General features: G+C 43.0%; 1 protein-coding gene across 4 annotated transcripts; it reads right to left on the reverse strand.

Annotated features, from left to right (window-relative positions):
- Window positions 1–499: 499 nt before the first annotated feature.
- On the reverse strand, window positions 500–25,740 carry ZFYVE16 (zinc finger FYVE-type containing 16). Of its 4 annotated transcripts, none has more exons than XM_069000850.1 (18): window positions 25,598–25,740; window positions 19,682–19,790; window positions 17,339–19,497; window positions 14,136–14,232; window positions 13,074–13,250; window positions 12,141–12,289; window positions 9,792–10,161; window positions 9,073–9,195; window positions 8,818–8,973; window positions 7,999–8,223; window positions 7,110–7,192; window positions 5,129–5,233; window positions 4,569–4,719; window positions 4,302–4,382; window positions 3,609–3,771; window positions 3,143–3,248; window positions 2,577–2,741; window positions 500–2,305 (listed from the first exon to the last, which is right to left on the reverse strand). In XM_069000850.1, exons 2-18 carry the CDS (start codon window positions 19,749–19,751, stop codon window positions 2,144–2,146), a joined length of 4,542 nt encoding a protein of 1,513 aa, XP_068856951.1. In that variant the 5' UTR covers window positions 19,752–19,790; window positions 25,598–25,740; the 3' UTR covers window positions 500–2,143. The 4 variants fall into 4 exon arrangements, 3 of the variants coding, with proteins under 3 accessions (XP_068856951.1, XP_068856952.1, XP_068856953.1); XM_069000851.1 differs by having other exon boundaries at window positions 25,653–25,731; XR_011147631.1 differs by lacking the exons at window positions 500–2,305; window positions 2,577–2,741; window positions 3,143–3,248; ... (1 more) ...; window positions 4,302–4,382; window positions 4,569–4,719 and having other exon boundaries at window positions 5,166–5,233; window positions 5,847–7,192.
- Window positions 25,741–26,913: the final 1,173 nt, after the last annotated feature.

Below are 26,913 nucleotides of genomic sequence, written 5' to 3' on the forward strand. Positions count from 1 at the left end.
GAAACCAGGATGTTGGTGTACATCCATGTATGCATTGCAAACTTGTCAAAATACTCAGGGTCCGCAGCTCCTGCAGCTGAACCCTGTCCATGACAGTACCAAACCTCCCACCTGCAGCTCAGAAAGACCCGGCCCAGGCGCAGGCACTGCCCCTGAGCAGGTGCAGAGGTGGCTGGGGCCACAGAACCTGATGGCAGCTCCTAATCAATGCTAATGGGGGGGCAGTGCTTGAGAAGTTACCGGCTCTGGATTATTTCTGTGGTAAATAACGTCAGGGAAAGGGCGGTGGGGAGAGCTGGAGCTGTGAACACACCGAGCACCCAGGGCTGGCCAGCGCTGATGTAACACCCGGTGTCTCTCTCCCACGTGGCACTGTTGGCTTGTGGCACACTGAGGAATGAACCCCAGTTCTTGCACAACATCAGGAGTCCCAGAAAGCTGCAGAGACAGGACACGCGTATTCCAAATCTTTGTTTCACAATAAATAAGAGGCAGGAGATTGCAAGCACTGTAGTTAATTTTATTGATCATTACTGAAAAGGAGTTAGTAGAGGTTAAGTGCCAAGAGGCAGCTGTTCCTTCGGGTGCCCTGACCCCATCACAGACCCAAAACGCTGTTCAGCCTCGTGCTGGGGCTCCCTCGAGGGCCTGGGTGCAGCTTGTTTTCAACAAGGACATGTTTTGTTCCTACTGTGCCTGGGTTCAGCCTTTCTCCCTAATGGCAGTGTCTCAGAAGAAGTCAGCACAGAAGCTGAAATGCAGCTCAGCTCTATCCAGGATAAGATCTTGAAGCCTGAACCCTTCTAGGACTGGAGTGTTAAAGCACAGATAACAGCAGAGCAGATTAGGTTACATTACAAATTGTTTTTGATACAAAAACATAAAATATCCCCTATTAGCATCAAGAAGGCATCCAAGTTTTAATACTCTCATTATAAAATTGTACCAGTATTTTTACTGAAAACAATATAGGTCTTGTATATATTTAGTTTTGGTTCTGTCCTCGATAAGCAGTTGTGTGGCTGCTACCAAACCCAACCGCAGTTCGATGAACCTCAGTACAAATCACATGCATCACAAATACATAAATAGATCTAAATGACCCAGTATCAAAAATACATCCTATGCAAGAACCTCAGGTATACTAAAAATCCCAGAACGGTTTGGGTTGGAAGGGACCTTAAAGAGTTCCAACCCCACCTGCCATGAGCAGGGTCACCTTCCACTAGAAACAACCTGGTCATGAAAATTCATACTTAATACATCTGTTCTCCCTGAAAGTAAAGGTGGCTACTAAAATGTGGCAAAAGCAGTAGACAGGAGCAGAAAAAATATTGCCAATTTCTTGTCTGACTTATTGCTACATGTAGATTACATCAAGGCTAATCTGTTTTTTCCTAATCCTTGAAAGGTCAAATTCTATATGGAATTCTGAACACAGAGTAAAGAAAAAAGAAAAAGCACTTTTTATAAAAATAGCATCCATTTAAGTTAGATAAATCCCTATAAATACAAGAAAGAAAACAAGTTACTCTATAAAACATTAATTGAGAGCATGTGTTCCTGAAGCACCAGCATCACATCCCCAGGTTAAGGACCTCAGCCGTGTGAGGTCTTTATCCACACCCCCACAGCACTCCCCCTGCATTTCCCCCTGCGGTGCCAGAGCTGCCCTGACACACGGGGCTCGCAGGCAGCTACGGGAGATGTCCCATCTGAACCTGCAGCAGCAAGGAAACAGCTCTGGGCCAGCTCTGCTTCAGTGTTCAGCTTCTGAGGGAGGAAGCAAATGCAGAGATCACATGGAACCCTAGCAACTTCAGTAAGCACTAATGTGAGGGTGAGATGCAAGATCCTATGGCTTGGAGTTACACTACACCTAGTAAAGGCTACAGCTGTGTGAAGAGTAATGAAACCTGCCCTCTTCTGCACCTGTGTTAAGTGTAAACTTCCCAAACTTCATGACACAAACTACAACTCTTTTGTGGTAGAGGAACCAGAGAGGATCTGAGGGGCTTTAAAAAAACAGTTTGAAAAGCTATTAAAACATAACAGGTTTAGAAACTAACATTTTTAGTGTTTGTAGCATTACAACTTTGGTGTTCAGATCTAGCAAATCAGTATATGCATGTAATCAGCCTCATCAAAACAGGTGTTCTATAATGAAAAATATTAATTCCATTTTCAGTGGTAGAGCTGTAGGATCTGACATTCCACCGTGAATCACAGGAATCAGAGCACTGTCCAAGTCATTCAGATACTTCTGTGGAAGAAGGTGCCCTCCAGATCCGGCTAAGTATTCGACCTAGGAGGGAAAACATACTAACATTGATATTAAGTAACACTGTTTGTATTAACAAGACTATGCAAAAAGTGCTGTATCACAGTAAAAGAGTATTTTTCTACCATTAAGTGAGGAACTAATGACTAAGACAGCTTCTTCCTCAAATTTCGTCGCCAGCCTGGATCTGCAGTAGGGAAAAACTCTTGAAACATTCATGGAGAGATCCAAGGTATTTAAAAGAGAAGATACTTCAGAGGAAATGGAGTGTCTGCAATAAAAGCTGAAAGCTTACCATGTCTGAGTCAATGGAAACTCTGAGTCCTATCTTATTCATCCCATTATTTTTCAAGGTTTTAAGGTGAGGGCAAAGAGCAGTGCTGCAGGCAGTGGCAATCTCTTTAGCAAACTGGTGAGGAACAGCACTGGATAGTTCATGATCCTTTACAAAATAGTAAACCTGAGATCAGAGAAAGGGAAGGATAGTCAGCAGCCTGGTACATCCCACAGTTAGGAAAAGGACTAGTTCAGTATCACAGAACACCAAACAGGACAAGCTTTGATGCTTGTTTGCTGGCAAAGCACCCAAGTATTTCATCCATACAATCAAAATCCTTCAGGAACCACAGGAATGCCTGGATTAGGCATCCACAGAGCTGTCTATGCTAACAGTCTTCCTTTTCAGAGGAGAAAAATGACAAGTATGTAAACTCACCAAGGAGCTGCAGAGAACGTTCTGCCCCGCAGGATGGCTACACATAATGTCAGCTCATTGTAATAGTATCACTTAATACTACGGTATCACCACTTAACTATTCAAAAAGTAGCAAAAAAGGCTTAAGAACTATGTAATTCACTCACTTCAGTGCACTTAATAACTTTTCCCTCTCTTTCGAAGTCTCTGCATTGTGGTGCTTTTTCACTCTGAGTTCCTTCCATTGATTTTCCATCAACTGGGCTTAAAATTCTATGGAAAACAATAGTATGATTGGTAATTTGAACAACATTTTATGCTTTAGATACAGTAACTTCCATGAAGTAATGTTTAGCCATGCTTCAAGGCTATTTAAACAGCCTCACAAGAAAATATAATACAGGACTTGCATCATGAAAATACAGATGGTACAAAAAGAAACACCCTAAGTAGGGAACTAACAGGATTAATAGGAACCTAATCTTGCAGGTTAAGATGCTATAAACCATCTTTGCTATCAAGCACTTTCTGTCAAAAAAAATACTTTGGATTAATTTCAAGAAACTGAAGGCAGATATTTAAACACTGGGAGCAAGAATTCTCTCAGGTGTCTGGCTTTGGTAGTACATTTACCCTTTGTTTGTTTTCTCTTCCGTTTCTACCCAGCAAATATCTACGTATTCTTTCGCGTCCCCTGCATCCATTTTTCCACAGGTTATTTTGAAGTCCTTCTTGTCTCTTAATGCCTGACGTAGGCTTTCCATTGTTTCTCGTGTTATTTGTACCATTAGTCCATCTAGAAGAAAACCAGTCAGAGCTCCAAATTATCCACAGGAAAAGCAGCACAGCTTTTTACAGAATCTTGGCTTAAATTCTGATGAGACCAACCATCTCCTAGAGCTAATTAATAAATGCACAAAAGGACTGCATCCCCCACCTACAGCACTAAATGTCACATGAAAGAGGAAGAAAACCTTTTTTGTCAACAGAAACTAAAACTAAAAGATCATTTCAAAGTTAATTTTGGATTTTTTTTTTTTTGCATATATGTGCCAATATACGTATTTCAGCAATATGGCAATGAAAATAGTTCCATAAAAAAAGACCTGCACTGATTAAATACAGTTAAAATTTGAATGGTGTTTTAAAACAAGTAGGTGAACTATCATGTATTTTTATGCAGCATTTGTTTGCAACAGGTTTCATACAAAGTTAAAAAACCTGAAAATAAATATTTAGCTTACTGAGGCATAAAGACTTTACACAAGACTGCTGCTGGGTTTTTTTTTCAAGTCTCTTAAGAGGAGAAGAGAACAAAATTCTTACCTTCAACTATACTGGACTTGGCTAAAAATCCTGAAGATGTTTTTAACGCTCCATTAAACACTACAAAACTTGCACCTGTAACTAGAAGAAGTAGGAAGGAAGTGAGCACCACTTTGTGTCACTCCAGTCAGTCGTAACTGATGTTAAACTTGCACTCCTCTTAAAACTCATTGTAATGTAACACCGCAGATGCATTTTCTGAGCAGTGTAACACTGAACCTCCATTTCAGCTCTAGAGATGAGATTTTTCTCCAACAAGCCTCTTACCTTTCCTGGGATGTCCTGTGGCACTGATTGCCTGTGTATGATAGAGGCCGTGCTTGTTCTGCACACACACCAAGTGAGAGTCTGCTTCGGTATTAACACTTGCTCCAATGCTAATTACATGTTCATTAGAAGAGTTGATCACCTTCATCACCTGTCAATACAAAATTTGTCATTACACTGACAAATCCCACTAGGAGGGCTTTTTTTGGTTGTTGTTTGCTTCTGTTTTTTATTCCTTTAAAAAATTCTTAAGCAAAACATCATCATCAGGAAATCTGTAAGAGAGAATATTTGAAAATACATGCTGAAAGACTTTGAAGAACTGCTGATCTTTCAGTACTTAATAGCTATCCTAAAGCTCAACTCATCATTATCCACCTTCCAGCATATCACAGAAGGAAGTAAGTGTGTGCCCTTTCCATTACACATTTAGGTCAGTATAAAGTTCAGAGAGGTTTTCTTCAGAGAGCTCATGGTAGAGGTGTGACTGGTACTATACAAAAAAAATGAAGACAAAAGCAGCTTGGATTAGAAAGAGTAACCAAGATGGGTTTACTCACCTCATTATACTTCCTTACAGGTATTTTAATACAGCTTCTGCCCATTTCCACATGAACAAACAGGTTGTCTATGGTGTGCAAAGTATACTGATAATTTCTAAGGTCCTATAACAGACAAAGTATCTATGTTAGCAGACAATTCAATATTGTTTTGGTACCTTTTCCTTACCTTCATCACTTAGATGAAGGTACTCTAAATAAATCTCTAGGACTTCTAAAAAATAATAGTATTAAGAGTGGCTAAAGACTATGGGATCCCTTTTTGCCCACTGGGTGTATGTGACAGGCACCTCAGTGAACGTATTAACAAATTCATAGCACTGACAGGGTAGCTCTATTAACCACTGGGTTATTTACTCTCTGGCTACTTCATACACATTAGAATCCCAGTGTTTTAGGGAAAGAAAAACTTCCAACACCCTCCCTCTCTGACAGAAAAGTGAAGTGTAGAAGCCACCATCTAGATGAGTTTGTTTCCAGGCTCACAGCCTGTCCCCTACAGCTCTAACTTGTTCATTTACAGATTGAATACTGCACCATTTCTTATCCCTTTCTGTGGCAGAAGTAATCACCCATCACCTCACCCACTTCTGCAAAATTCTGTTTACCTCCAGAACAACAACATTAGGTATGAAATGGTCTCATTTGCTTTTACTACTCCAGCTGAAAAAAAGGTATAAAGAGGCTCTTTTCACCAGCTGAGCCAGGCAATCAGTACCTTTCTCCATCAGCACAGCTTCAGCAAGAAGGGTATTTACAAAAACATCGCGATGCACTAAGGTTTCCATGGGACTGGCATCCAGCACTAAGGATGGAAATCACAGGCGCCCTTTGCTCAGTCACTTGTGTGGAGAGAGGCTCTGCAGGAGCCTACAAATGCTCTGAGCATTTGTACCACAGGTGCCAAGGCACCACCAAGAGAACATTCTGCAGTCATGAAGTGATTAAAACTCCTGCAAGGAGCACATATTGCCCCTGCCTGCTTCAGGCTGACACAGCTATGAAGGGGAATCCAAGTAACTCTAATCCACCTGTAAAGAAATTCCATAGAAACCCCATTGGGCAGCAGCACAACATTAAGGCTACTCAAAGTCTGAGGGTGCAGTTACCCATTGGCACTGGCACATCACCAGTGAGGCTGGGAGCTGGCTCATGGATTACAGTTTGACTCCTACATGAAGAAGAAACGTGCTGTTCTTAGATGGGGCACCTCCTCCAACTGATTGCTCACATAGTGATCTGCACACCAGCACTGGCAAAAAGGGGGCAAAGACTGCAGTTTCATCTCAGCTATGATGGTCTCCAGACCCAGGAGAGGATGCAGTGATCGCCTAAAGGAGACATGCAGTGCTTTCCATGGCCTTGCCCTAATGCTCTGATGGAAAGGGCTGCAAGTTCTATGCAAGTATTAGAAGAGGAACGTTACTGGTCAGGAACACAGGCTTACTGCAATCTGAAATCAAATTATTTGGGTAACAGAGAGAAAGCTTTCCCAGGGCACGGCATGAATTCCAGACTTCATTTAGGATTTTGCCAAAAAGTCCTTCACAAAAGACAGTCAGGCTGAATAACTGTGGCAAGGTTATGTTTGTCTGACAAAGTAATTACTGCTGCAGTTAGTCCACAGCATCTACCTCTCAAGTCTTTCTTCATATTTAAAACTGTCAGGCTTAAGACCAGAATCCCTGCACCACAACGATGCTAGGAAGAGAAAAATGCACCTGAACAATTCTGACTACCAGCATCAGTGCAAATGTCAACATCTCCCTCGATCATTTAAAGCCTTTTTTCACTACCAGAACTAATGCAAACAATACAAAGTGAAATAAACAGCTTTTCTAAGTCACTCACCAGTTTTAAGTCAAGTATGAAGAACAAAAACATTAGCTCTGCTTTCAAGATTCAGAATTTCTTTGTTTGGAGGATATTTTATGTAATTCAGATTACAACAGGAAGGGAAGATAACAGAACATCTACTCACAACAAGTAGATTCATAATTGTGTGTCCAATCTCTCTGAAGAGTGGCTTACGATGCCTGACACTTACCACAGGAGCTGGATAGGCTAGGAAGAAAAAAGGTCGTATTTACCTATCAACAACAACTCTAAAACTTGCTATTCCAAGTAGTTTTATGGGTTTTTTCAGCTACAACCTGTTTCTAAATCCCAATATCTGACCAGTCAAAGGAAGCACAGCCCCTCTCTAATTTTCAGCCACTGTGTTTTTCCCCCTCCATGGTTACATCTGACAAAATTGGTTAAAAAAACAAAACACAGCAAGTAGTTTGTTAAGAGAAAGAACAACAACAAAGCAGCTGCCACCCTTGTCACCATGCAGACAGGATCCAGCTGGTAGAGATCCACTCTGGGCTCCAGAAATCCATGAGCAAGCAACAGGTACATGTTTATGGACTTGCAGCTCCTACAATGGTGGGATCCTGCTTTTTTACATGCCTAGATGTTTCCAATGTATTAATAAGTTATCCTTATAAGTAATCAATTTATTCAGTTTATGAAGCAGCAATCTTTTGCCAATATACTTAGGTCAAGTAATTTAATTAAAGAGTTGTAAACTGAGCTTGTGAACATCCCTTCAAACCTTTCTCCTACAACCAAAAAAAAAAATCTTTATATTTTGCTGTCACTTTTGGTTTCTTAGCTTTCTCATGAGCTACGAAGGAAAAAAAAAATCAAAGAAGTCTAGCAGGACAGTGAACATTCCCAGGTGGCTCCTCATGTCCAGCTTACACAAGTGTAGTAATATAAAATACTGCAAAGATGATTTTAAGGAGTTAGCTTGCCTAAAAACCCCTTGTATTTTCCAAAGGGAACTTTACATTTATACAGCTAGTGCAACCATTAAAACTTACCCCCATATTCTGCTCCTAATCTCAACATTAAACGGATTGGAAACATTTTTGCCCAGGGTATTTCCAGCTTATGGATAAGAATGCCAAAAAGAAACGGGTTATCTGGTAGAATCTGATCATCAAGTTTCTGAAAAGTTGGTGAAACAAACAGGAATCCTCCATGCTCTTTGTTACTGAGAAAGTTTTCTGTAAAAGTAATGTTTTCCATATTTTTTATGAACCTTCCTGTAGAAAGAGGAATGGAGAGTGTTTACAGATCTGGGTCACTCACATTGTAGCGCCAAGAGAACTGCTCTAACCAGGACCTCCAACAGGCTTGCAAGCCCCCCATTTATCTCACATCTTCCTGAAGTCTGTCAGATATCTAACCCACAGAAAAAGGGCCCTGCATTTCACAACCAAATGAACCCAACTATGAAACTAAGTTTCTCCAAACAAGCGCCAAAAGTCCTAAACACATCAATTGATGAGTTTTGATCAACAGACCTAAAATATTTACATACATGAGCACTGCACTTCTACAAATGAAGTGCCAGATGTCTGTAAAACCATAGACTCAAGGGCTCATACCCAGAATCTCCACCACAATATGACAAAACAGCAAAAAAACCTGCAAACAGAATGCTTACAGAAGTATATGAAACACAGAAACTTAAATTCTTTTGTTTCTGTTATTCAGAACTCTAGTCTTAACACTGCAAGCTCTTTCAACAAAATCATTAGACAAATAATTCCAGAAAAATTACCTATCAACTTTAAGTTTTAAAGATCAGCGAGAATATACTACGCAAGAAAAAGTTAGACATTAAAATGACACACCTTTCATTGCATCTTTATAGATGTCAAGAAATAATTTGAATATTTCACTAGGGAAAACATCTTCATCTGGCAAACGCTGCAACAGAATGACAATTTCTGCCTGACCCAAACCATGCAGTCCATTTGTTGAGAAGCACCAGCACTTTTCTGAGGAATCTTTAAAAAGATAAGATACCACAGTAACGCTGTTTTACAGACAGAAAAAAAAAAAAAAAAAAAAGGCTCGATTTAATGGAAAAGATGTGCACTACTTACATGTTATTAGCTTAACATTGACAAGCAAGTTTGCATTTAGAATAAAAGTCAATGGATTAGGACCTCCTTCCCCAAGCAGCAAGGTGACCTTTTGGTGAAATGGATGTTCCTCCACCACAAGATCTAAATAAATTAACATATGATTTAGTTCAATACACCAGCGAATGACTGAAACTAAGAATTAGTCCACTGTATGACACGTCATCCCATCCTCCTACCCTGGTAGTTATTCCCAAGCTTTGAATAGCTACAGATCAGCTAGTGAACAACTTACCCTCAGATTCAAGGAACAAATAAAACTGAAGCAGCAGCCTCTAACAAAGGTGCAAACCACTGCTACCATTCCTTTGAAAATCCCTGACTGAATGTGTGCTGACTCCTCATCTGTACCCTGATTCTGTCAGGTACCACTGATGAGCACAGCCACTATAATGCATTTAAGGGGTGAAGCATTCTCCTCATAACACACTGACCTTGTTAAAAATCCACAGTCATTATCCAGCCATCCAGTATGCAACCAATAAATTACATGAGAGTTGTATTAGAATACAAATTGCATGCACATGAGTCTGTATTTAGACGTCTGGGATAGTGAAAGGTGTCCCTGCCCACGGCAGGGCATGGCACTGGGTGAGCTTTAGTGTCACTTCCAACCCAAATGATTCTAGGATTCTATGAGTAAATATTAACAGTTTTCTCAAAATTTTACCAAATTTTACCTTTCCCTTTTTCACCCAGTGCAAGCAGAAGTGGGGGCAGCTGATCACCACCAGCAAGAAGGCTGATCTCTCGTCGCACCCAGTTTTCTACCCCACAAAGTGCTCTGTAACTTGAAGCACTGACAGGCACATCCTGTGCGCTGTGATCCACTGAACTGGGCCTGCTCTTCTCAGCTTCTGCAGGAGAACACTCTTCAGTTCCTAGAGTGACAAATTTGTAACTAGGTGCCACCTCACTCTGGCCTGGAGTGGCCTGCTGTGCATCATCAGAAGGAACAGAAGGATGTAATTCCTCCATTCTTGTAATCCTGTCACTTTCTTCCTTCACTTTTTGATTTACATCAGTTACTAGGTCCTCTGGGTTTGCAGCCTGTGAAGAAGAAATAACAAAAAAAAAATCTACACTGTCTCACAACCAGCTCAACTTTCATTATTATTGTTCTAGAAGCACACAGAGAGAGAAATCTATCACAAAAGGTGAGAATACATTTCCTCCTAATAAGAAGAATGCCAGCAAATCTCTCCTGGATTCTCTTCTTTTTTTTGTTTAGGAGCCACACAGGTGAAGATGCATCGCTCATTTATTAGTTTGGTAACACAAATTCAGATGGGAGGGCTGCAGACTGTCCTTGTAGCACATGACAGTCAGGTGTAACACAATCACACTCCAAGGACCCCCTCAGGAATCTGCTGTTAAGTTTGCCCCACTCACAGCCACTGAACATTGGCATCCCTTGGATCAGCAGTTAAGTACTGCAAACATATTTCAACACTACTCTACTAAGAGCTGAAGCGTTCAGTCTGAATAATTTCTAGTTTGGAGTCAAGCCTATGCTGCTCCCCCAGTGAGGCAGGTATGACAAGCCATGAACACAGGTACATTAGGATGTCAGCTGTCACAAAAAAATAAAATGAAAAAAGGCAACCCCCCCCAAAACTCCTCCACTGAAAACAGAGATGCACATAATCTTTTGTTAGACTTGCATCCTCTATCCAGAGGGAAGACTTTGTCCATACAAGAAAAAACCTGACAACTTTATGCTTGCCATGTAGCAGTTCTCCTGGTGTCCCACCAGCTTTCAGCAAATCCTCCATTTAACGAATGTGCTGCCAGAAAATTAAAGAAAGCCACCAACCCCAAAGGGAACACTCCACAAAAGCACAGACAAAAACATTACTGAATTGGCCAATAATAGACTTCTTCCCCACGAATGTGCTTGCTGGTGTTTCATACCACTCAGCACTTTTGCCCTTCACAGCACCCTGTGGCAGCACTTTCAGGATTTTGTGTTGCCTTTGCTTCAGAGCTGCACTGTGCTGGGTTTGTCTGAGCTTCTGAGGCTGCACAGGAAAACCATCAACTGTCTCCCCCACTCACTTTTTCCATGCTGCTTTTAGTTTTAGACATTGCTCATCTTCTGCAAGTGCAAATATCCTACTGCTTCCCCAAAATGAAAGACAGGCTTCATCTTTCCATTACTCCAACATCTTTTGATTTGATTACTACTGTTCTTCATGAATAAAAGCTGATTTAAATGCTATACACCTGATAAGTGTTCAGATCCCCCACATACAAATACTGATTATCTGTTTTTTCAGCTTTAAGAATATATTTTGAAAACTTTTGAGTGCTGTGAGAATCATGGAATTTATGTTATTACTTGAGACAGTGTTTCAGTGCTATGTTTTATCTAAAAAAAGGCTTCTCCTGAGGAACCTTGCTAAGTCTTTCCACAGCAAACTTATACCTCTTCTTCGGACTTTTTCTTTTAAAGTGCAGTTCATTCAACATCATGCATATGACATAAAAAATCCCCCTCTCAGTTCAATATTAGTTCACACTAAAAGCAATACGCAGATTTTGTTGCACCCTATAATGTGGTACTGCAGGGCACTAAGCAACTTGTGGTTAGTCTAATTCATCAGGGAAACTACAGCAGGCCACTGGAAAAAAAAAACAACCAACCACAAACTTCTACTATAAGCATGTTGGTAACGACAGGCTTCAGAACTGTGGCTGAGGTCACCTTCATGGAAGTGGTTAATCAAACACTGTGTACAAAAAAAAATGCTTTGGAAAATTTTCAGTCCCACCAGTTTTGAAGTTCACAGACACCTCCAACCAAACAGGGTTTTCCTTTGAAAACTTTGCTTGGTTTTACTCGAATTGAAAGTTACTACTGTGTTTTTCAATTGAAGGACTTCACAGCCCGCGCCAAAAAGACTCAAATATTGTTTCAGATTCCAAAAGCTGTGAATTCGAAGTCATGGTCTGTAAGGGGCCCCATCAGCAGCAAGCAAAGGTCTCCCAACAGGTAATTCATGCAGCTAAAACATCCTGACTCCTACCGTGAGTGCCTCCGGCAGGTCCGGGTTTACAGGGCTGGACTCCTGTGACCTCTTTGCTCCAGAGGACAGTTTTGCTGTGTCTGCCACTTCACCATTTGGCAAAATACCATCTGCAAACCAAACCCTCCTCTGTTCTCTGGGGCAGAGCCCTGGGACAGGTTAAAACAACAACTCCATATTATCACACTGTTCCAATATCTGAAAGGGACAAAAATTAAGCTCCTTCTCCCCACCACATGCACAGACAATCTGTTTACTGGAACGAAGCACAGGTAGAGGTTGATATTAGCCAGTCTCCAATCAGGCAAACACATACAACAAAATCTCTCACTTGCAGCGAAGCTTCCCTGCTACAGTAAAATCTATCAATTCATACTACAGAAGGCACCTCCTCAATCCTCCCTCTGTAGTGAGATAAGAATGAAATGCATACGACAAGTAATAGATCAAATACATTCTAAAAAAGTTGAGCAATCACTTTGTTTAAAAATGTATTTTCTTTGGAGAAGGTCAGATGTTTTATAAAAGTGGAACAAAGACACTAGTTAGCCACTAATTATTTCTATTTACATAGAAAATGAACCTTTGCTGCTCCCTTGCAACTTCTCCCTGAAGAGATTTCCTTTACGATTGGTAGTCCAACACAAGCCAGAGATCCCCCAACACATGTAAAAATTATAAAATGAACAGCTACACAGAAAGATTTACAATATACACAGAAAGGGCAATGAAAAAAAGTAACATCCACATTTCATAAATGGAGATTTAGGACCAGTTTGGGCCTGGCACCAAAATTAGGAAGCGGAAGTGTTTCCATTCACAGAGTTCCTGTTTCACACAAAAAATACCAAGTATAAATCCCAGATGTGATAAGCAACTCTTTCCAAAGAGACTCTTGAAGTGCTAGATATATGCTGTATTTAGCATCTGTACCTTCAAGACCAGGTTGTTTAAGTGCTGAGATAGGCAACAATGCAGATGGTGAAGGAGAGCTGGCACTACCAGGTATCTGGGCTTCCTCTACAGGTGGAACAGCAGAAGAATGTTCAGAGGAGACACTGGAATTGGGGACAGGACCAGTTGGACTCATCATCCTTTCAAATGCCTGTGCTAAAAAAATATGGTTAGTTTTTAAGATTCCACAATTGATTGAATTTCATTTGCAGAGCAGTACTGGGGAGGGGTGGGGGTTTTTTGGCAGAAGCAATGCACAGTTTGTGATCTACTTATGAAAAATAAACACTCAAACTGTTGTATGGAAGAGAATTTAGATTTATTTTCTACCTGCATAATTGCCTAATTTCTCATGAGAGAAAGAGGCCTCCCCTTGCCTGTCCTGGCAGCACTGCAGTGACTACACTGCACCCTGTGACCCCCAACCCTTGGAGCAAACACGTGTCACATCCAGCAGGTTAAACTCCATTCAGGTGGCCTACTAAACATCTGACATGTTTTCAACTTGCTATTTACATACTAATCAACAGACCTCAGCTGTTTCTCCTCATATTTTCACAAGCATCCGCGCTTAGTTTTTAGTTAAGAAAACGTTGTCTGATGAGTCATTTACTGCAGCCCTGGTAAGTGACTTGTAAAAACACCAGGACAGGAAGCAACATAAAGTGGGCAAAACAACATGTGAGAACAAGAGGGATGTGGCCTTTAAACACGCAGAGGGTTACTGTGGAGGGAGGATCACTTCTGCTAGACTCCTGTCACAGATGACTCAACAGGATAAATTGTATTCCTCTATAACTCCTATTTAGTCCTAAGGAGTTAAAAACTTTTTTTTTTTTTTAATAAAAAAACAACCAACTTGAGACTCAAAGTTCAAAATAAGAACTGGAATCCAATGAAGAGGTAAAATTATTCTCTTCATCCTTCCATCTCAGAAATAGGAAAACATACACCAATTAAAGTAATCAAGCTCCCCAAAAAGAACAAAGGTTAAAGAGATACTTCAATGATTACTGCAATTACTCAAAAAACCCTCTTTACCTTTATTAATATCATCATAACAGCCAGTGCAGACTCTTGCTTCCTTCTCCATGTATTGTAGTTTGCATTTTCGTTTGCAACAGCTACCACAAAAAACCTGAATCAGAAAAGGACTGCATTAAATATTATAGACACATTGCACAGCAAATAGAAAGTTCTTCCAAAAAAATACACTTGCTTCATTCTAAACCATCTGCAGCCTTATGTTCAAGCCTCTATCTTAATTCCCCACAAAGAAATCTTCAGGAAAAAAAAATAAACAACCAAGAACAAGATATACCCAGCAGAAAGCAGCAACATGGAGGACGTAACTGAAATTATATTAAAATTCTTACACGGAGTGATGAAAAGAACTTCAGGTTGCACCACCTATCCCAAATTCACTCCTACTTCTGTTCCTCCCGTAAGTATTTTACATTAAACAACAGTGATAGGGTCAAGGACTGAGACCCAGAGCTGGGATTTGCTCTGGTGCTTTAGGATCATCTCTGCAGCGCTGTGCTCACCAAGGCTCTCAGTAAGACCTTACCAGTTTGTCAGACACTCAGCTGCCTCTCCTCCCTGGGACACCGGGGTCCCCAGCGCTCCCTGCCCCCAGGCTGCAGCAGCTAAGTGGGCTCTCCTGCTCCCTCAGCAAGAACAAGCAGCATTGCCCTCGTGACAAGCTCCCTTCTGCAAAGTATTGTCAAAGAAAGCTGCTTTGAAAGAACAGAATATGCTCTTCTATTCCAACAGGGTATATACATCCTGTCTACTTTTAAGCAGAAGCAAGGGGGAAAGTGTGTCTCATTAGCCTGGACAACACCTGCACAATCCCATTCAAAGAATTATGTCTTTAGAAAAGCTGCAAGAGTTGCCATAAATATCTGGACCTCTTGTCACTTTCCCCTTATGTTCTTTCAAGGATAATCTGCAAGGTTTTAACGAATCACACCATTTTTAGCTGTATGCAGACTCCGGAGCCTTTACAAAAGGTCTTCTGAAACCCCCAAAGGTCTTCTCTACTCCTAATTGCTCCCAATCCAGAAAAACAATGTGGATCAAGGGGGGAAAAAAAAAATCTCAAACAGCAGCGGCATAGGAAAAGAAAATAACTTATTACAAGTGAACTCCTCTAAGCAGGAAAAGTCACTGTAAAAACAGTGAATGAGCTAAAAAAGAAAGTATTCCAGCTGCTTCTGGATTAGTGCCACAGGTAATTTACCTCAACAGGAAACACGCATGCTCAGCACACACGTTAAGAATGTAACTGATGAGGATTAATTGCTCATCAGTTATAATCCACTTTAGGGCTTCAAATGCCAAGCAGCACAATCCCCTGCAAGGAGTATTCTCATACCCTCAAGTGACACTGGGACCTGCAGAGGATTGCAGGAGGATCAATCCTAACGCACCTAAAAGGTGAAGGCAAACTAAGGGACAGGAGAAAGGAGGTGAATAGCAGGCTGTTGAGCAAAGAAGTGGGTTCTGGTTGAACTAGGAAGAAGAAGGGTACCACAACAAGAGACAAACACCTGGACAGTGGAACTGCAAAGCTCTCTTGCCTTGCAAGTGCTGCAGATGGGAGAGAAAGCAGGGGCCACTAACTTCACACTCTCCTCCAGCACGGATGCCAGAATCCACAAGTGTTGCCATTTTCATCGATTAAAAAAATATAGGATTACAGGAATCCATAAAATTGTCTTCTAGAATAGCCCACAGAGGACAACTGTGAATTCCTACCAGTTTTCCCTTATTTCCCAAGTGGCTGAAAACACAACAAACAACAGCCTCCCAAGGAATGCTTGGTTTGGGAGTTTTTAGGACAAAAAAAGTTACTATTAAAAAGACAAAAAGTCTTACAAGGCAGAAAGTTAAGCTGCACAGTTACAATTGCATACCACTCCCATATCTGTACGGTTTAGACAACCCATGCTGCCCTCCCTCACTCTCCTCATGAAGACACATTGTGATGCTCCCACCAAGGACACTGCTGTTCTGCCAAGAGCCCCTCAGCTGACACACTCACAGCTGTCTACAGGAGTGTGTTGTGAAGGGTCTCCCTTCCCCATCTCTAGACAAGGTGCAAGAACTTCACAGTGAATGTAAACAGGAACTTGAGCTCAGTCAGTCTTACGACTAAAATGAAACCCACTCTGAAGAACTGTTTTAAACCCTCACAAAACCTCGACAGGATATTCTGGCAGTAAGTTCAATGGCTTCCAGGTTGGCACAAGGAGTTCTTCATTTCTTGGACACTAATTCACACCTACATTTTAGTTCACGCTGACTGCAGTTGAGTAAATGAGCACCAAGCTTTGAATATACAGCGCTACAAGAGAGGTGGGAAAAAAAAAGAACCATGCCTTTCCAGGTGGTGCTTAACACCGGGGATGCAAAAATTTAGTACTGACACTACTCTTAGTTCTGTCTGCTCATCCTTAAAGCTTACAGAGCATCACTGAACAGTAGGTCATTAGTACTGCTAGCATTTCCATTTAGTAGTACAAGCCACAGTAGATCACAGGGGAATTCTGAACCGAGTATCAGCTTTGGCATCACTTACTGTCTGCAGAAGACCTCAGGCTGAAAAACAGTTCTACAATTACTCATTTTGTTGGTGAATCATATACTTTCTCCCTGATATGAGTTCCTTAGAAAGTGATACATCTAAACACACAGGAAAACAGATTCAGACCCTAAATCCTTTTGCATTGGTACTGCTGTTACGGCTCCTGAAAGAATGCAATCCCTTCAGGTTCACGGACAATGCTCTGCAGTTAGTATAACCACTTATAACCACTAGTATAACCACTGGATTCTGATCATCACCACCTCAATTCTTTAAAACATAAATACCTAAGATAAAAGCTCAATAACAAGCTGATTCAGTACGATTACGACGAAGTAGTCCATCATCTCATCTCCCCTACTCTATGCAGAACACATCAGTCTAGCCAGTAATGGCAGATAAGAACATACTGTGTACTGCCCTTTAATTACAATTTTCACAAAAAAGGTCATACGTTTCTTAATTAACATCAGTCTTTCCCAACAGTCTTTAGGTTCCTATGGAGGGAAAATAAAAACTGGTCTCTGTTAAATAAAATTCTCTGAGCCTACAAAACTTCTGTCAATATTCTTTCCCTTCTATACCTCGGTTACGCCTGCATCAGAATCTCCATTTCCTGTCAGTAGCACAGGACCCCTCTCCAATAACTCACCTTCCCACAAGCTCGGCAGTGGTGTCGTCTCTTTGTGAAGGTGAACTTGGCCTGGCAGTTCATGCAGTTGGGTGCCTCTGAATCCGGGACCCACAAGGGCTGTTTCCACGACACAGCCGGAGGCGTTTTATGTGATTCAGTGCTTTCAGATGTTTGATTTGCTCCAGCTTCAGAGCCGCTTTCCCCAGGGTCAGAATTATTACCAACATTTACATTGGTGTCTGAGAGGGGAGCTTCTGGGGTAACAGAACCAGATCCCTGGTTTTCTCTTTCAAGTTCATTTCTTCTATTCAGTTGTTTCTGACCACCAGCTCCCTGGGAAAGGTCAAGCAACTGCTTTGGTCTTGCACCTTTAATATAAACATCAGAAGCCAAAGCTCCACTGCCACTCTCAGTCATGCCCTGACCATGAGACACACTGACTTCTGCTGCAGCTTCCACTTCATTGGCAGGAAGAGATGCTTTAAGATTACTATTAATGCTCGTTATCTCCTCCAGTTTTGTTTGCACAAGTTCTTCATTGACATCTGTGAAATTCAGGCTGTTCAGATCTGTTAAATTCCCTCCATCTGCATCAGCTTCCATCAAGTTACCATCATTGTCTGAAGACTTCAACACACTGGACTGCAGACTTTGTCCATACAAGAAATCATCGAGCTCAGCATCGCTTATTAGAATATCACTTTTAATAACATTCTCCTCAACAGTAAAGTCAGCCATAACAGAGCTCATGCTCTCATCATAAAAACTGTCTACACCAACACCATATGGCTCAGCTTCAAGGTCTAGAAAACCAGAAGCAAAAGCTTTGATTTGCTGAGAATCACCATCATCAGTTACATTCTCAGTATCATACTTCTCTCCATCTCTGCTTTTCTCTGCAATACTTTCACTGATTTCAGCCAAATCTCCTTGCTCATGCCAGTTACTATTTTCACAGAATTCCCTGCCAGAGAGATGAGTTTTAGACTCCCCAGCATGAACAGTTACAGTATCACTAATAACCTCTGCCACTGCATTTTGAGGTAGAGGATCAACCTTTTCTTCTGTTACAGCTAAAGAACCACACATGGACACAGGAAGGGAAAGACAAGACAGAGATGTCTGGACATCCTCAGCTGAAATACACGAACTGGAAACACTGCTTAGTATCTCACTGCTATTAAGTTCTTCACTATCTACATTCTCTTCTGTGACTTTCTTTTCCAATTCTACTTCAGCTCCTATTTGACACGAGGAGCCTGGTAAGACACAATTTCCAGGTAATGTTGCACTGCTTTTATGCAACTGATGCCTCTTTGGCAGATCTGAAGGCATGGAATCAACATTACCCTCATCGTTTGGGTCTACCTTTCCTATGGCATTTCCTCCATACACCTCTCTGCTTACTGCACAGCATGCACTGTTGTCTTGTGGTTCACAAGGCAGTTTTTCACAGGCTTTCTCATCTTTGGGACTGCGTGCGTTCAGGCTCTGTGAGGTGACAGTGACGCATTCAGTATCCAGGGGAGCAGTTTGTCCAGGCTGGTCAAGTACTTCACTGCACTCTACGAGTTCTGTCTTGTGTTGGTCATCACACAGATCCAGGACTGTTCCCGCAGCATAACTCTCTGATGTTAAAGCAAAATTATTAATCTCCTCTGTTTTAAAATGCCCTGAATCTTGTAACACTGACTCCCCATCACTCTGCTTTATGCTGGCAGCACTGCTGCAGCCAGATGATGACACACAAATAGCACCAGGGACACAAGACACGCCACAGCCACTGGGCCCTTCGCTGTACTGGAAGTTGTCCGGCTGCAACTTCTGAGTCCCTTCATGAGCAGCCACTGAGTGGATTAAATTTGCTGTGTCATTGACAAGATCACACACAGGTATGCTACACCTTCCCAGGTTTGAAGCCTGAATTTCGTTTAGGGGACCACTGTCCACAGTGGACAAAAGGTCAGGTCCAGCAACAGCCTTCTCTTTGGGTGGTGAGTAACTGAGCACATCACTTGTGCCCACGGGGGCATAGGGTGAGGTCTCCTCTGGGGCAGGACATCTGGCAGGATCCTCTGGCAGGTCTCGTGTGGGGTGCGCATGCTCTAAGCAATCCAGAACTGAAGAAAGCTTTGAGTCATACGGATTTTGAGGTGTTCTGAAGCACTCACATTCATCTATTTTAAGCAAGAAGAGATCAAAAGCAAAGTTTATAAGACTCCTCTCTTTCCACAGTGTACTCCCTCTCAATCCCATCTATTCATCAATACAAGCTTTTACTTAGCAGATGCTACTTTCAAACTCCATGGTAACAGTCATTTGACCATGTACTTCCACGAAAAAGGCAGTGAAGAAACCAACCTGTATTCTGCTCAAATTCATCAAGCAGTTTGTCCAAGTCACAGACTGCAGCTTTAAAGTAACTGTCCATTCTAGTCACAGGTCTAGTGAAGCTTTAGCCTTCTTAAGCCTACAGAGAGAAACACAGCATGTAATTAAAAGCACAGTTTGCTTGCAAAGCCTAAGTGCTCATATTAGACAACAGCTCATGTGGGGGGTATTTTTTAATTTTTATTAACACTTTGTTCTCTCTCCATGTAAACAAACCCTTAGCACAAACAGGGATGCAGCCTCTAACTATTCTGGATATGCTCAGTGTACTCAGCACTATGAACAATACACCCAAAAATTCACTACAAATCACAAAATTGAGGCTACTTAAAAAAAATAAATGCATCTGAAAGCATCTGCTATGGCATTACAATGTCAGCAAGTTTAAAACCGGAAGGAATATTAGGATCTTCTAGCCTGACCCCATATACATTTTATGCCACACAAAACAGGTCGTTACTATCTTTCAACACAACTGAACTGTTTAACTAATAATAAACATTAAGAAGTCCAACATTGCACTTCAGCTCATTATTTCTGTTCTACTCCAAACACATAAACAATGATACTTCTAGGATCCCAAGAACACAAACTCTTGTTATAGAATTACCAGCTTATCAGAAATCTATTTATTAATCAATCACATTCACCACTGAAAAACACCCTAGTTTATTTCTTTAATGAACCTTTCCAGCCACTAAACGTTATGCCTTTCTGGTCACTCTGAATTGCTGTCCAACTGCACATCTTTTTTTCATGGCTGAACACCCATAGAGTGCAACTGCCTATCAAAAATCAATATTTACACTTCCCTTGAGCAAACGGAAGGGACTGAGATCCATTTAGTCTAATGTCTGGAAACTACACCTGCAGAGACCTGTCTAGTTTTCCTTCTGCTTTTATCAGTGCATTCAGTCTCTGCACTGGCTGACTTCACACCCTACCCCAATGCAACTGATATTCTGACCACCTAGTAATGTCCAGTCATTCTTCTAAAAGCTTAGAGCCCAAACAAATACTCAAATCCTCTCACATCACTTGCGCCACCCCGCAGCTGCAGATCTAGGTGCTATGCCTTACTTCCCCCCTCAGCTCTAAGGTTTCCCCTCCCTGAATAGTTCAGATCAGGAGCACTAACCTATATTAATATGTAATTGTTCACCACAAGTGGTGTAATTATTTACCACACTAATATGCACGTGACAAGAACACTTTAAGGCAATGTGTAGTTCAAATAAAGACTTGCAAAGCGTAAGAAAGGTGAAACAAATACGCAGTAAAGCAGTACTTTGTGCCCATATGTAAGCCAAAAATGAACAATATATCACTGTTTTGATATCCACAGCCATTAATTAGTCACAGCCATGATCTTCAGGCTGCACTCTAATACAAGTCCCTCACAGCTGTCCAGAGCGCTCAACGAGCAGCAAGCACAGACTTAGGGCCCCTTCTTCTCACCCATCTGAATACAGATCCTTCCTGTAACAATCACGACCTCTCGGCAAGGGGGATGCAACAACATGAACTGGAAGTTATTTCAATTAAGAACCTTACACGATTAACTGCTTTTGGTGATTCACTGAGAGACATCAAAGTACAGATCCCATCCCTAAAGCACGTATCTGTGGACAGTCAATAGTCAAATAGACCATATAAACAAGAAATATTGAAGGGTTACAAGAAAACTGGGGATCAGAAGATGCGTAATGCTGATTTGTGTTCTCTGTAGGTATTTATTATACAATCTCACCAGATATCACAGATATCAATAATGACAGAAGCTTAAAAGAAACCAAAAACCTTTCATATTTCAAAAAAAATATAGAGGAGAGCCAAGTAATTATTTCATCTACCTTTGTCATTTACTTAAAAACACCTACAGAATATTCATTGGTTTGCACTCTTGAGAGATACACAACAAATTCTGGTTTAAGCATAAGGGCATTATTAGATTACAACACTATCTATTATTAGATTATAATGCTAATTAGAAGGGTGCATTGATGCTGTACAGTGTTGGCCCACTAAACTCCCCAAATAAAGGAAGACCTCAATGCAAAGAACTGTAGAACTAAAATCATATGCAAATAATTACATCTATTTAATACAGATTAACTCACTTCAACAGAGAGCTCAGAAAACTACCACTCCTCAGTCTGCCAACCCAGCAATGTTTCTTTGTTTAGTTAAATTTATTTTTGAAATAAAATGGTTATTTGACTTGGTAAAGTATTCTGAATAACTAACCTAACCTTGAAAAACTACTATATATATTATTCCTAGTTTCATTACTTTTTTCTCAAAGTTTTCATAGGCTTTCAGGTTTTCTACAATAGGCCTGCAAACAGAAAACTGAAACTCACAACAAAAGCAAAACCCCCAAAACAGGGCACACCAGCAGTAACCCCTTGTCTCTCTTGCACCTCTCTGTCTGACTCCATGTGTCTGCATCACCAAAGAATTGTAAAAGCCTTCCAGTTCCTCGTGTTTCAAATCCTCTTTCAGTAAGATGAACAAGTTTTCTTTTCTGCTGCTTGGATTTGCCTACAGCCTGTCCCAGTGTTTACATTAATGGACTAGAATCCATTAAAAAGCTCTGGTGACACGTTTTTATTAAATGCCTGCTTGCTTCCCTGAGTAAAGGGTCTGGATAAACCATGTGCTTCAGCAAACTGCACTTGTTCTGAACAGATACTTTTAAAACTTATACTTGTAACAAAAGAATTACACTATATTCTACCTATCAGAAACCAGGAGCACCACCACCGTACATGTTTTTTAGGTAGGCAGAACTGTTGTTTTCTGAACATGTTTTTCAGAGCTCTGAATGCACTCATTAGACACTCTCTAAACTGGTTCACAGATCAGTATTTTTGAAAAATAAACTTAATGCTTGTAACTTCATCTGAGGCAGTAAGTCCCTAACAGTGCAAGGGGAAATACAACTTAAAGGTCTCACCTGTTCCATTGTATAGATTTTTTTTTTCCAGACTTTTAAACAATATTTAAATCACTGCCTGTTATAGACTATATGTTTTCACATAAGGATAGATTAAATATTTATGTACAAGGAGACTTGAAGATAAAACAGCAGTCCATCTCGAAATAGGAAAATAATAATCGAAGCACAAAATGTACTACCAAAGAAGCGCACACTGGATGTGCCACTTCTCCAGATAAACCTTCACTGTGTCTCTAAACAGGCTCATCTTAGACCTCCAACACACGGGCTGACACACTCCTAACAGAGCACTCTAAACTGCACACAGACCTAGCAAACAGAGGCAGTAATTCTACCACATTAAAACTGTTAACTATTAACCATGGAATGCAAATCCTGAGATCTCGATGGCTGTACTGACTGCAAGTGTGACAGGGCATTTAAAAACACCTCATAGACTTCAACACTTCTTTTATATCCTTTATAAATTACTTATCCCTTCTAACATAACAGGAACATATTCCAGAGTTCAAAACCAACATTCCACTGGGGATTTCTCAACACACTCTTATTTAAAGGAGAAGATAACACAAGGCTGCTGGGATATTGAGTGGCCAACTTACAGGATAGATTGTCAGGGTTTTTTTCCAGATACAGTCTCTATAAATTAGCAGTTTCCAGTGGTGATAACTTGCAAAACATAATGGATAAGTTAAATATTACCAATTAACCAATTCAAGGTCTGAAGACAAGCTACCTTTTGTTGTGTAAGAACCCCTGAAAACCACTCTCTGTAATGTTTGCACGTATGGACACCACCAGATCTGCAGTTTGTTACAGCACCAGGCCTGCTTTTACACAAAACATACTGGAACTGCTCAAGCTGGGGTTTAGAGACAAAGGAACACACAAACAAGGGCACACAGGTCTCCACTCCAGGAGATGACCACGGAAGCCACCTTTATTCTGATTACCAGAACTGAAGTCTTTTTGCTCGCTGCACAGCTACATTCCTTCAGCTCCATCACTGTGTTTAATCATTATATTTAGCCTGAGCAGAAAGCTGTACTGAGGATTGTAAGAAGATTAAAATGGTTTTTTCCACCTTACCACCCCAGCAACCACCACAAGTAGAACAAAACACAATATAAACATGACCACTAGGCACTAAGTTCACAGTGAAACACTCATGGAGCACAGTGTGCCCTAAGGGTACTGAAGGAATTAATTACCAGCTTTTTCCTTCTCAGCCCCCTCCCACACCCAACACCATACACAACCCATAGACCTGAGGCCCTACGGAGTTTAAGGGAACAACTGCCCACAGAGCTCATCAGCAATCAACCTGATAGACAAGTTCAGTACAACTGAACAAACCCTGCGTGAAAAACTCATATGAACACAAAAATGAATCTTGCTGATCAAAACAACTTATTGTCCAAACCAAAAGCTGAGGTGGCTGCTGCCACAGCAAGTTTAGGAGCTGAATCACAGGGTGAAGAGGAAAGCTGCAGAAGTTTTCAGACATATAAGGACAAGCTTACAGGACACACCACAACAAATAGTCCTGCTTGAATAATGCCATTCTCGTAGCTCACCACAGACTCTTCAGAAGGACAGAACTCCGCCAGCAGCGTGACGACATCACCACCTGCACAGCTCTATTCCACACCACCTTCAGCTTCTGAGGATTTTCTTTCATGCATCCACCCATAAAACCCCACTCCCCTGAACTGAGAACAGCATTACTCACACCACCCAGAGAATAACAGAATCCCTGAATTATTAGGGTTGGAAGGGACCTCTGGAGCTCATCCTGCCCCAAGTCCCTGCCCAGCCCCAGGCAGGGTTCCCTGCAGCAGTGGCGCAGGAACGTGTCCAGCTGGGCTGGGGATGTCTCCAGAGAGGGACACTCCAGGCCCTCCCTGGGCAGCTGTTCCAGGCCTCTGCCCCTCCATGGACACAAGCTCTTCCTCCTGCTGGGCTGGAACTGGGTGGGGTTTATTTTATGGCCACTGCTCCCCATGCTGTCCCTGGCAGCACGGAACAGAGCCTGGCACCATCCTCTGGCAGCCCTGGAGGTGTTTGTATGGATTGATGGGATCCCCTCTCAGCCTTCCCTTCTCTGGCCTGGCCAGGCCCAGCTCCCGCAGTCTCTGCTCATCCCAGAGCTGCTCCAGACTCCAGATCACCTCTCTGGCCTGCACTGGACCCCCTTCTGTAGATTCTTCTCTTCTGCCACGAAGGCCGGACCTCCACACAGTAAATTGGAGCCAGAAAACTGACCAGTTCTGGTTCTCAGGGTGTCCGGCACAGCAATGGTAGCAGCAGCCAGTCCCACTCTGAGGAACCCACCGGCTGCCCTGGACAAACACAACCCACACACGCTGCCCTGTGCCACCACCACTTCCACCAGCATTTATCACTTAGTGACAGAACATGAGTCGAGAGAATGGCACTGCACCAGGTCAGGCAGATCACTCCTCAGTGGAAATCACTGTTCGAACAACACCCCATTTCCTCTGATTTGCATTATTAAGGAGCCAGTGTTCACATCAGAGCACCTCAGCCACAGAGCACGGACAGCACCCGGCTCCAGCAGCCAGCTGGACCCCCTGCCTTGCTCCCCAGAAGGTGTTAATGACCAGGTCTCTGCCATTACTGCTTGTATTTAAATACCGATTCAGGACGTTTTACGCTCTGCTAATGTCTGTAAGCGTACAGTGTAAGACTGTCCATTACACGCTATATACCATATATGTATTCTCCATAACATATATAATCTCATATATTTTACTTTATATACCATGTATTTACTCCATATACCTTATATAATATTTTCTGCATATATATTATACTCTATATACCGTATATAGAAACAAACGGAACGGCACTAAGCAATAATATCACTAATACCCCCAAACCTCCGGGGGCAAATAACCCACCCAGGCAACCTCAGCCAGAGGACAGACTCCCACAGCCGCGTCGCCCCGACCTCACCCGGCCGGTTCGGGGCCGTCTCCCCTCAGGGCCCGCCCCGGCCCCGGCCCCGGCCCCGCCGGCGGCTCCGGGCGGCGGCCTCGACCCTTCGCTGCGCGTGCCGCGCCTGCGCGGCCACACCCGCGCGTGACGTCACCGAGACCGCGCCCATCCCCACCCCGCGCCTGCGCCTCCCGCCGCAGCCGGAGAGGGGCGTGGCCCCGGGGAGGGGCGTGACCACGTGTCTGATAGACAGCGCACAGGGGCGGGGCACAGAGAAATGGGCGGGGCCATGCCTGTGATTGACAGCGCGCGAGTGCGGAGTCGCCGACGGGACAGACGGGGAAGGGGCGGGGCCTGTGGAGGGGCGGAGCTGCCGCGCAGGTCACACCCCCCTCGTCCTGCGCCCCGCCGGCAGGGGGCGCCCCGCCCACCTGGCTCCCATGATGTCACACCCTCTCAGACCCCGCGGTGACGTCACTCCGGCTCCATCAGCCCCACTCCCTGTCTGCGCTGATGACATCACTGCCCCGCAGTGACGTCACTCCCACTCCATCAGTCCCACTCCCTGTCTGCGCTGATGACATCACTGCCCCACAGTGACGTCACTCCCGCTCCATCAGCCCCGCTCCCTGTCTGCGCTGATGACATCACTGCCCCACAGTGACGTCACTCCCGCTCCATCAGCCCCGCTCCCTGTCTGCGCTGATGACATCACTGCCCCGCAGTGACGTCACTCCGGCTCCATCAGCCCCGCTCCCTGTCTGCGCTGATGACATCACTGCCCCGCAGTGACGTCACTCCGGCTCCATCAGCCCCCCTCAGCCCCGCTCCCTGTCTGCACTGATGACATCACTGCCCCACAGTGACGTCACTCCCGCTCCATCAGCCCCGCTCCCTGTCTGCGCTGATGACATCACTGCCCCGCAGTGACGTCACTCCGGCTCCATCAGCCCCCCTCAGCCCCGCTCCCTGTCTGCGCTGATGACATCACTGCCCCGCAGTGACGTCACTCCGGCTCCATCAGCCCCCCTCAGCCCCGCTCCCTGTCTGCGCTGATGACATCACTGCCCCGCAGTGACGTCACTCCGGCTCCATCAGCCCCGCTCCCTGTCCGCGCTGATGACATCACTGCCCCGCAGTGACGTCACTCCCGCTCCGTCACTGGACCACGCGGGCTCATGGAAGGGCTTGGGCAGACACCAGACCCTTCCCCAGCGGAACGGACGGGAGCTGCCCCTCTGGCCCCAGCAATCGCTGCTGCGCCCGCACTGTGACATCA

This window comes from Aphelocoma coerulescens (assembly GCF_041296385.1).
Source record: "Aphelocoma coerulescens isolate FSJ_1873_10779 chromosome Z unlocalized genomic scaffold, UR_Acoe_1.0 ChrZ, whole genome shotgun sequence".
Classification (NCBI taxonomy): Eukaryota; Metazoa; Chordata; class Aves; order Passeriformes; family Corvidae; genus Aphelocoma; species Aphelocoma coerulescens.